This window comes from Chelonia mydas, chromosome 3 (assembly GCF_015237465.2).
Source record: "Chelonia mydas isolate rCheMyd1 chromosome 3, rCheMyd1.pri.v2, whole genome shotgun sequence".
Taxonomy (NCBI): Eukaryota; Metazoa; Chordata; order Testudines; family Cheloniidae; genus Chelonia; species Chelonia mydas.
In genome coordinates, this window is record NC_057851.1 from 89,929,106 (window position 1) to 89,941,375 (window position 12,270).

General features: G+C 39.3%; 1 protein-coding gene across 6 annotated transcripts in view; it reads right to left on the minus strand.

Moving 5' to 3' along the window:
- The window catches only part of TBC1D32 (TBC1 domain family member 32), a 170,165-nt gene that overhangs the window by 44,099 nt on the left and 113,796 nt on the right, over positions 1 to 12,270 (minus strand). For all 6 annotated transcript variants that reach the window (XM_043542858.1, XM_043542859.1, XM_043542856.1 and 3 more), the window contains one exon: positions 8,584 to 8,667. In XM_043542858.1, the coding sequence (XP_043398793.1) occupies positions 8,584 to 8,667 (84 nt within the window). The remainder of the gene's footprint in view (positions 1 to 8,583; positions 8,668 to 12,270) is intronic.

Below are 12,270 nucleotides of genomic sequence, written 5' to 3' on the forward strand. Positions count from 1 at the left end.
TATGAATCATGCTTGTGGCATTTTCCCTAATTAATGTCAGGTGACTTCACTCCTTTCAATTAAAAGTTTCTTTTCTACACTTAGACTCTGTGCTTGAGAGTGGGGAAGTATTGTCTCTCAGAGGCACCTTGGGGTGGTGTGTAATTTTCCCAGGTTACTGCGTGGTGACTGGAGCTGGTTCTCTGTTGTATTGTTGAAAATGAACCCCTAGATATTGAACCCAGCCCTGGTTGCTGCCCGCTCCACCTGGCAGAAGGGTTACACATGTTACTTTCAAACTTTTGTATGTCACAATACTGTCTAATACTAGGTTCTTCATAATCATAACAAATATATTTGTTTTATGACCTAGACTGAGTGAAGGACTTTATACAGGGCAAGAATAAGAAATCTAATAAGATTAGGGGTATCACTATTTGTGACAATGGCACAAATACAACTGTGGAAAAGAGACTGATAAGAACTAATGCTTTACTGATTAATGAATTCTCAGAGTGCCTGCTACCAGTAATGTCAAGAAATAACACAATGTATACTGGAATGTTTGTTTTGAGAGCTGAACATTCAGTCATGTTCCAATAATGTGTGTCCAACTTTGCTTATAAGGATGATTGGGTTAAAATACTGCTGAAAAATTCTGACAAGGGCTATCATGCAGCCTAAGTTATTTACCATGGAAAGAGAAAGTGTAAAACCCAAGGTAACCCAGAAAAGAGGCCTTTGCTTTTGTCAGTTTTGTTTTGTTGCTGTGTCCATACTTTTTTACTTTTTCCAATTCTGAGAAATGAAGCTAATGGGTATAAAGTCTACTGAATATTGAAGCTGAGTGTTTCCCAAGCCTAACATGCATCCTAACATTTCCCTTGCCTATTCACACTTTCTGCTGTAGTTGACATGTGCAGGAAAAACTCCATCTTATCTACAAATTGAACAGAATTGGGCTTGTCTTCTGATCTGGCTTTCTAGCCTCCCACACTTCAGAGGGACCAGGATGCAGTGCCTGCCTGAAGGATCTCTGTCTCAGGAGGAAGCTGGTAACTATTATCCAAACCTCTTTCATTCACAGCTTTATTGTAGGGTTTTGAAAATAAAGCCTAAAAGGTATGATTTTGAGTGGATAATTAAATTATGTTGTAATCCTGGCATTTCTGTTCAAAATAATGCAAAATCATACAGTAATTCTACATGCATTTACATAATTCTATACACCATTAAAACTGTGATTGGAATCCAAGAATATAATATATTTATATAGGCAATATACAAGTGATGAATTGGTTAGGCTTGTACAATTTTTCACATGCTTATAGCTGTATCACTTACTTACTAACCCCTGGATTTATTCTAACATTTCAAACTCCTGAGAAGCTTTTAAAGCGTGTCATTTAAAAAAGAAAATCAATCCATCAAGGAAATATTTCTTCTTTCTCTCCAGAAATGTAAAACAACCCTCTCTTCTTCCACCAGCCCAAGGCGAGAACAGGCAAGATTGGGTGTGTCTACACTGCAATTAAAAACCCATGGCTGACCCGTGCCAGCTAACTCAGGCTTCCAGGGCTTAGGCTAAGGGACTGTTTAATTGCGGTATAGATCATAGAATCATAGACTTTAAGGGCAGAAGGGACCATTATGATCATCCACTTATATATACATATATATATATATATACACACACACACACACTAATGTATGATACAAATATACGCATACATATGTGCATGTGCGCACACACACAAAATTAGAGATGTTCATATACATCGTTATCCCTTGGAACAGATTTATAATATAAGTGAGGAAGAAAAGTAAGACCTTCAAATCATGTAAAGATTTTATATTACCCAATATACTATGTGCATATGCTGCCCTCATGCTGCACACAATAAAAAAATGCAAAAACAACTTTAAAATCATAGACTTTAAGGTCAGAAGGGACCATTATGATAGTCTAGTCTGACCTCTTGCACAATGCAGGCAACAGAATCTCACCCACTCACTCCTGTAACAAACCCCTAACCTATGTCTGAGCTACTGAAGTCCTCAAACCGTGGTTTAAAGACTTCAAGGTGCAGAGAATCCTACAGCAAGTGACCCGTGCCCCAGAGGAAGGCTGCAGAGGAAGGCGAAAAACCCCCACGGCCTCTGCCAATCTGCCCTGGACGAAAATTCCTTCCCGACCCCAAATATGGCGATCAGCTAAACCCTGAGCATGTGGGCAAGACTCACCAGCCAGAGACCCAGGAAAGAATTCTCTGTAGTAACTCAGATCCCACCCCATCTAACATCCCATCACAGGCCATTGGGCATATTTACCGCGAATAGTGAAAGATCAATTAATTGCCAGAATTAGGCTATCCCATCATACCATCCCCTCCATAAACTTATCAAGCCTAGTCTTGAAGCCAGATATGTCTTTTCCCACTGCTCCCCTTGGAAGGCTATTCCAGAACTTCACTCCTCTGATGGTTAGAAACCTTCGTCTAATTTCAAGTCTAAACTTTCTGATGGCCAGTTTATATCCATTTGTTCTTGTGTCCACATTGGTACTGAGCTTAAATAATTCCTCTGCCTCCCTGGTATTTATCCCTCCAATATATTTATAGAGAGCAATCATATCTCCCCTCAGCCTTCTTTTGGTTAGGCAAAACAAATCAAGCTCTTTGAGTCTCTTTTCATAAGACAGGTTTTCCATTCCTCGGATCATCCTAGTAGCCCTTTTCTGTACCTGTTCCAGTTTGAATTCATCCTTCTTAAACATGGGAGACCAGAACTGCACAAAATATTCCAGATGAGGTCTCACCAGTGCCTTGTATAACGGTACTAACACCTCCTTATCTCTACTGGAAATTCCTCTCCTGATGCATCCCCAGACCACATTAGCTTTTTTCATGGCCATATCACATTGGCACCTCATAGTCATCCTGTGATCAACCAATACTCTGAGGTCTTCTCCTCCTCTGTTACTTCCAAGTGATGCATCCCCAGGTTATGACAAAAATTCTTGTTATTAATCCCTAAATGTATGACCTTGCACTTTTCACTATTAAATTTCATCCTATTACTATTACTCCAGTTTACAAGGTCATCCAGATCTTCCTGTAGGATATCCCGGTCCTTCTCTGTATTGGCAATACCTCCCAGCTTTGTGTCATCCGCAAACTCCATTAGCACATTCCCACTTTTTGTGCCAAGGTTAATAATAAGAATATTAAATAAGATTGGTCCCAAAACCGATCCCTGAGGAACTTCACTAGTAACCTCCTTCCAGCCTAACAGTTCACCTTTCAGTATGACCCGTTGTAGTCTCCCCTTTAACCAGTTCCTTATCCACCTTTCAATTTTCATACTGATCCCCATCTTTTCCAATTTAGCTAATAATTCCCCATGTGGAACTGTATCAAATGACTTACTGAAATCGAGGTACATTAGAACCACTGCATTTCCTTTGTCTAAAAAATCCATTACCTTCTCGAAGAAGGAGATCAGGTTGGTTTGGCAGGATCTAACTTTTGTAAAACCATGTTGTATTTTGTCCCAATTACCATTGATCTCAATGTCCTTAACTACTTTTTCCTTCAATTTTTTTTCCAAGACCTTGCATACTACAGATGTCAAATTAACAGGCCTGTAATTACCCGGATCACATTTTTTCCCTTTCTTAAAAATAGGAACTATGTTAGCAATTCTCCAGTCATACTGTACAGCCCCTGAATTTACAGATGCATTAAAAATTCTTGCTAATGGTCTTGCAATTTCATATGCCAGTTCCTTTAATATTCTTGGATGAAGGTTATCTGGGGCCCCCGATTTAGTCCCATTAAGCTGTTCAAGTTTGGCTTCTACCTCGGATGTGGTAATATCTATTTCCATATCCTCATTCCCATTTGTCGTCCTACCATTATCCCTAATCTCCTCATTAAAGACTGAGGCAAAGTATTTGTTTAGATATTGGGCCATGCCTAGATTATCCTTAACCTCCATTCCATCCTCAGTGTTTAGCGGTCCCACTTCTTCTTTCTTTGTTTTCTTCCTATTTATATGGCTATAGAACCTTTTACTGTTGGTTTTAATTCCCTTTGCAAAGTCCAACTCTACAGGGCTTTTGGCCTTTCTCACTTTATCCCTACATGTTCTGACCTCAATAAGGTAGCTTTCCTTGCTGATCCCTCCCATCTTCCACTCTTTGTAGGCTTTCTGCTTTTTCTTAATCACCTCTCTGAGGTGCTTGCTCATCCAGCTTGGTCTACAACTCCTGCCTATGAATTTTTTCCCCTTTCTTGGGATGCAGGCTTCTGATAGTTTCTGTAACTTTGACTTGAAGTAATTCCAGGCCCCCTCCGCCTTTAGATCCACAAGTTCTTCAGTTCAATCCACTTCCCTAACTAATTTCCTTACTTTTTTAAAGTTAGCCTTTTTTAAATCAAAAAGCCTAGTCACAGATCTATTTTTGTTTATTCTCCCATTTAGTTTGAACTGAATTAGCTCATGATCGCTCGAACCAAGGTTGTCCCCTACAACCATTTCTTCTTTGAGGTCCTCACTATTCACCAAAACCAAATCTATAATGGCATCCCCCTTGTTCGTTCAGCAACTACTTGGTGAAGAAATCCATCAGCTATTGCATCCAGGAAAATCTGAGCCCTATTATTGTTACTAGCACTCTTCCTCCAGTCTATATCTGGGAAGTTAAAGTCTCCCATGATCACACAATTCCCATTAGTATTTACTTCATTAAAAACATTAAAGAGGTCTCTATCCATATCCAAATCAGATCCCGGTGGTCTACACCACACCCCAAGCACTATCCCAGGGGAGGCTCTAGTAGCTTTCTTCCCCAATGTGATTTTTGCCCAGACAGACTCTGTCTTATCCATTCCATCACATCTTATTTCTTTACAATCTACCTCATCATTGATATACAATGCTACTCCACCTTTGCCTTTTTTTCTGCCTTTCCTAAACAGCACCTACCTTTCAATACCTGTACTCCAGTCGTGACTACTGTTCTACCATGTTTCTGTTATACCTATAATATCTGGTTTCACTTCCTGCACCAGTAGCTCTAGTTCTTCCATTTTGTTCCTAGGCTCCTCGCATTAGTGTACAAACATCTTAATTTTTGCTGTTTGGCTTCACTCACATTCTTTACCCGATTAGGCACAGATGTTCTACCGCCCGTATCACCTATTACACTGGTATCTACACTACCCTTCCTCCTTTGTCCATTCTCCTAACCACGGCTGTATCCTTTCTTACCTCATTTTCTTCCCTCTCAATGTTAAAATCCAGAGTGGAGATTACCTGGACAACTTCCAACCATCTCCCCCAAATTCCTAGTTTAAAGCTCTCTTAATCAGTTGTGCCAGCCTCCATCCTAGAAGTCTATTTCCCTCTCTACTCAGGTGAAGTCCATCCTGAGAGAACAGTCCTCTGTTCATGAATGCTTCCCAGTGGCCATACTTCCCAAAACCCTCCTTATAGCACCACTGCCTGAGCCATCTGTTGAGCATCATAATCTTGTCACACCTTTGTTGCCCTTCTCTAGGAACAGGCAGAATCCCACTGAAGATCACCTGAGCCTCGATTTCCTTAAGCGTCTCCCCCAGCCTGGCATAGTCTCCCTTGATACGTTCCAGCGAGAACCTAGCCATATCATTTGTTCCCACAAAGGACAATCAGTGGATTCCTTTCCTGCTCCCGTTAGGATCCTCTTCAGCCCCAGGTCCACATCCCATATCTTAGCAGCCAGCAGACAGCACACCCTTCTGTTCTCTGGATCAGCTCTAGTTATAGGCCTGTCTATTCTTCTCAGTAAGAAGTTCCCAATCATGTAGACCTGCCTTTTCCTGGTGATGGTGCGATTCTCCGGTCTATCCCCTGTTCCCTCTGGCTGCAAGTCCTCTCGATTCCTATTGTCCCTTGCAATCATCCCGTATCACATCCCGTATCATCCCGGGGATCATATTTGGTGTTGTTATCTCCATTGACTCTTCCCCTCTTCCTATAGGACTAGCTTCCTTTTTCTTCTTCCTTGCCCTCTCACCTTCAGTGACCACCTGCTGTGACCCTTCTTCATTTTCCAACTCCGCAAACCTGTTCCTGATCACTATTTCTCCTTCACTAGCCTGTCTTTTCCTCTGCCTGTTTCTCTTAGTCACATGCTTCCTGTGTCCACTTTCCTCACCCAGCAGTCTCCCCTCAGAGTTCTTTGGTCCTGCTTCCATCTGCAAGTCTGCGCTTTTCCCTTCAGCCTCCTCATGTCTTTGCTCCATCATCTGCTTGAACCCCCTTCTAAACTCAACCAGAGTTTCCACCTGCATCTCCAATCCTTGGATCTGTCATATCTGACATATGTCATAGCCTTCTCACCTAAGTCCTGTTAGTCTGGGAAACAAAACAAACCAAAACACCACCATCCGCAGCAAAACAAACCCCCAACGAGCACCAAACACTGCCAGAACACCACACACTCCCTTCACAAGCCTGTCTATTCCTCTGCAGCCCAATGGGACTCTCCCATCTTGCAGGGTTCCAGAGACCTGGCTCCAGCCTGAGCCTGAACGTCTACACCACAATTATACAGCCCCTTAGCTTAAGCCCCGGGAGCCTGAGTCAGCTGGCATGGGCCAGTCACAGGTTTTTCATCGCAGAGTAGTCATACCCATTAAGACCTGGCCCAGGTTTTCTATACATACAAATGTCACAACTCTGAATTCTGATACCTTGCGTCCCTACAGGGCTATACATGTAAGTTTTATACCTTAGAAAGTAGGTTGAATCCCATCTTTCCAACAGAATCTAGGACTTACATCTAGCTTTGAAAGATCCTGAGACATAGAACTTTAAAATTATATTTTTGATCTAGAAAAAAATATTTCAACTTATGTTTAGAAATATTTTACATTTATTAGTTTTTATTTTCCTCAGTCTCTGAACCAGCACAGTTGAACACATGGTAAATAAGAGAATAAAGAAACAATCTCAATTATGTGTTTTAAAAATCTCAAAAAAAAACCCCTCCTAAAACAGTTTATGTAGCAAAGATAGTATATGTAAAATACATGATAATATGATGTGCAAAGAGATTTGGGGCCAACTGGAGCTAGGGAAATTTACATTAACAGAGTATCTGTTCCTTTACCTGCATTGATTTGGGCTGATGATAAAATTTTCAGAAGTAGCTAAGTTTCTTAGGAGGCTAAGCTAGATTCATTTTCAATAGGACATAGGCACTTTTGAAAATTTTACTTCATAAAACTCATTCATGAATAACAACTACCCTAAGCTCACAAAAAATAAATGGAGCTGGGCAGAAAATGGTAATTCCATTTCATGGAGGATTTGAAGATCTTTAAATTTGGCTTTGCTCTAATTTGGAATAAAACCAAAGATTTTCAAAATTCTTTGAAAAACTGTTCTCCACACAGCTATACAGGGAGCCCTGGCTCCAGGGCAGTCTGCCTGGGTTCTGTCAGAATTTAAGCAAAAGCAAACCATTTCTGCAACATATTTAGATTTCAACAAGTTGGCAAATTCTGATACAAAATGTCTTACTTAATTTTTTCTGACCAGCTGTCAATTAACCCTTACGTTATACTACATATTTTGTGGTGATAAAAATGCTGTTAATCTGTAGAGCCAGGTGATAAATTTTATTTATCCTTTATCTTTGACTAACTCACCCGCACTCTGCTCACTAATCTATATGCATCAATATTTATTCAAACATTAATAACTTCTGAATAGTTTCCAAGAGCTGCAATTAAACAAAACAAAACCCCTTATAAAAAAAAAAGCCTTTCTTCCTTCAGTAAGTTCTCCCTACGAACTTGTACTGAGGTTCTAGATGGACAACATTGCACAAGAAACCGATTTAAGATAAGATATCTCCTGATCTAATAGGGATAGAAAAAGGAGCTTAAGACCATTCAAAATGGGAAGATTACCAGGTTTCCAATAGGACACAAAATATTTCCTTCTAGTATGGAGAAAAGTGAATTATAAAGTGTTGGCATTTAATGTACGGGAAAGTTAGTTTGGGTCATTTTTACGAGTTTTAAAAAGTGAGTTAATTGTATTTTTAGTTCCCTGACACATGTAGATGGACTCACAGTAACTAAAAGGGAGGGCTAGCATTAAAAAAAAAAAAACAGCCCTCACTTGCAATTAAACTAAGACATTTCTAACATAGCTGTTGGTTAAATGTGTAACTTATAAACAATACGTGATGGGTTTTACTGGCATTTGTTTGGGATGGCAGTATTACTCAGTCACCTATGTAATTAATTCCTAAATAAGCATCCATAAAACCTTTATACCATACCATCATTTATTCTGTATCTCTCTTTATGTACTGTACATATATTACAAGAAGGTTCAAAATTCCATTAACATTAGTCACACTGTGCTTCAACAAACAGGCCCTGTTCCAGAAGGACGCTAAATGTTCCCCATGATTTGAATAATGAATACATGAACTGTTAAACAAAGAATATTAAAGACGTCTAGCTACTTTTTTAATAGTCAAAAAGATATGGATATATTATTTTTCTTTTAAATTCAAATATGAAGTGCCTGCAAACTTACCTTCATATTCTCCAGTGCTGAAGTAACATTCTGATGGGTTTTCAGAAAGATGCAACACAAACTTTTCAATTAATTCTGCCAAAACTGTAATAAGCAAAAACCCATTAAAACATTAGCGACAATGAATGGAATGTGGAACTACACTACCCAACAAAATTACAACATGTGGACAACTAAAGCAATTTGAACTCCTGAATGTTTATGCACAATTGTATGAGGAAACAATTTAAAATATTGTGTTTTTGTATTCATAACATTCCTGATTCAAATTAAATTTTTAATAGCTTCACTGAGAATCTATTCAGTGTTAACTGAAAGGGAATTATTTATCATCGTTAGATCCTCCAAGGATTACTTCAGAATTTGTTACATGGTTTCAAAATACAAAGAAAATTAACTCTAATTAGGCTACAATACCTTACCACATTTGTATGTGGATGTAGACTGCGGTAAAAATGTTACTTGAAAACAAAAGACATGAGACAATGCACTTTAAGGGTTCTGTCCTTCCTTCTGAGAAACAGTGCAAAATCAACTGTTTGCATATTTATACAAGAGTAATGGCCAACTTTCCAAAACATGAAAAATACAGTAAATATTATTAGATATTAGAGAGCAAGAACAAATCTTAAGGGGTGCTTCTATGCTTTATTATTACTACAGTCTTACTCAAAGATCTGCTCCCTCCATGGAAGCTCCCATGGGGATTGGGCTCTGCTCTGAATGTCTGTATTGTGGGGTCAAGCAGGATGCTGGAAGTTGGTCACTACCCATGGACCTAAGCACCCCTGTACAAAATATGCCTTGTGATATATCATTTGAAAACTAATAACTTTTAGGTTAATAACATCATGGTAAAATGTATATAGCAATATTATATGTAAATTTATGAATTCCCCTTATAGGATATCATTGTCATACGTTCAAGACCAGGTGCCCTAGACTAGGTAAAGCTATTAAACAAGTTTATCTCAGACAAAGGAATGTAGTTTCCTCACGTGGGAGTTGCTTCCATAGTACTTTGAAAGACAATGAGACTGCCTTTACATATTGTGTGAATAGACCCATGGAGCTAACAAGTGGTGGAGGCAAACCCTACATTATCACAACAGAGGAGGAAATTTTTAATGTTCATTAAGTTGCACTGGAGGGGGCAGGAACTAAAATAATTTACATTTTAGCAGACAACTCCAGGAGGGGAAGAAGCAACAGAAAACTTCCTTCAAGACAGACTCCATGTAGCCTACCTCACAGCTGGGAAGAGACTCATCTGGACATATCCTTCAGAAGAATCCATTTCAAAGATTTATTGGACTATAAAAGAGAGGGGCCAAGAAACCCTAAGTTATCTTTCACCTAAGAAGACAAAGGTACCAGCCCTTTGACATGTGGGGAGATAGATTCTGGCCCAAGGGTTCGGTCAGCCATCTTGGAGAAAGCACATGGTGAGGATTTTACCTTGAATCAAGTCTAGTTTGTTAAGTTTTAGTTGCCAGAAGGCATTTTATCTTTATTTCTCCTGTAACCATTTCGGACTTTAATCCTTGTACTCATTTAATAGCCATCTCTTTGGAATTAAATAAACCAACCCAGTGCTGTGTTTGAACTGAACTGTTTGGTAACTCCAGTTAAAGTATCAAACTGTTGTATACTGACTCTTCAAAGGAGCAACGAACCTTATCATTCCTCTCTTGTTCCATGACAAGGTTGGGCATTCCAGAACACCTTTTGGGGAAAAATTCGGGGCGGGGGAGAGTGTGAAGTCACCTTATCAGTTGTTAACCAAGGCAGGTGGGGATCAGTGGAAGTCTAGTCAGGCTCCAGAATCCAAACCATTGGACCACGGCTGCCCAATACATAAAGTACATGCTTGTTGCTGTCTGTGGGCATCCCAGGCAGAGGGCAACAGTAGCAAGACATTGTGAGGCACTCCGGGTTACAGGGTAAGAGGTGACAATTCCTCACTGATCTGTATTTCACCCCAGAATGTGACACTACCCAAAGAATTGTACCTACCTCCCTTGTAGGATAATAGCCAATAACTTAGTGCTCACCCTGTCAGCATTAGCCTTCCCTGATCATGTAGAAGAAGTCCTGAAGAACTGCTAAGGGATTGAGAGCCACTGCAATTGCACAGGTTCTTCTCAAACTTAAAATTACCTGTAGGTTTGGGGAGGCTGCATCCCTTTATACTTCTATAGCTGGGCAAAGTACATCACTACTTTAAACAGAAGAATGCAAATGAAGCCTTCCCATCTCCTCTATGGGGATATCCCATGTAGGGAACAATAATGACCTAAATTCAGAACTCAAGGTAGCACCAGTGAAAATGTAACAAGGAGAGCATGACCCAAAGACAGGTATCATTACCAAGACAATTCAGATTTCAAAAGGCTCTGATCTTGCTCTCAGTTTACAATACCCCCTCACCACTCCTAAAAATAACAATTAAAAATGCATAAAGACAATCATGTTTACAGTTTCTCCAGCCACTGTTTAATCTAATCTATTGTCATTAAATTATATACACTGCTTGTTTAATTGTCCAAAAGGTTCACAGGAATCACATTTTTACAGATCCAGTCTAACAAAAATGCCTTAATTAAGGAAGAAAAATGCCACTAAGAAAGACCGTACACTGTCTATTTTTGCATACAGAAATCTATGTCTTGTCAATCCACAGTTGTAAATATTGTAGGAAGTTGCTGGGAGATTACAGACTCTACTCTGTATGCCGGAGTTTTCCCCACTGGGGAAACAGAGACATATGGAACTTTAATGCATAGGAATCAGCTCCAAAGAAGTCTTCAAGACCTTTAATTATACCACTATTGATTTCACTGCAGTAGTAACAAGGAAAGTATATGCAGTGGCAGTTGGTATAGAAAATGATGATTGTTGTAACACCAAGTTCACATTGAGAAACATTACATTTTTACCAAGAAAGATCAGTCTCTTTCTACATCAAAGCAAAAGAGACTTCATAGAAATTGGGTTATTTCCCTCTTCTGTTTGAATAGGACTGTTGCATATATTTAATACCATTCTTTTTTCCCCTGAAATCTGTTAGGATATAGATATTCAAGCCTGTCTGTAAAAACCTATACTTTAAGAATTTAGGTATATGTTTATCATTTAGCTAGTTATAGAGGTATAAAACAAAGAATCTGTGTAAGGGATTCTGTCACTGTGACAGTCTGAGGCCCTGTTCTTAGGCTAAGGCCTTTGGCTAAGCGGCAGAGGCAGCCATAAGCTGGGAAGCGTATGGTCACATCATCACATTCCAAGCTAGTCACATTGAAATAAGGCAATCTGGGGCTGTTGGAAAGGTGATCCTATCTATCACCTCCAGAGAAAGGGAAGAGCCTAGAAGATGTAAAAGGAAATTTAATTTGATAGTTTTCTGTCTGGTAAGAACTCACTTATCAATAGACACAGCTGGGAAACCCTTATGTCTTTACAGATGTATTTGTAAAATCCTCACTTCTGTATTGTTTTGTTATTATAGTTCCCCCTTTACTATTGTTTATTTGCATGGTCTCTGTCTGGTTCTGTGATTGTTTCTCTCTGCTGTATAATTAATTTTGCTGGGCGTAAACTAATTAAGGTGGTGGCATATAATTGGTTAGCTAATCATGTTACAATATGTTAGGACTGGTTAGGCAAATTTCAGTAAAATGATTGGTT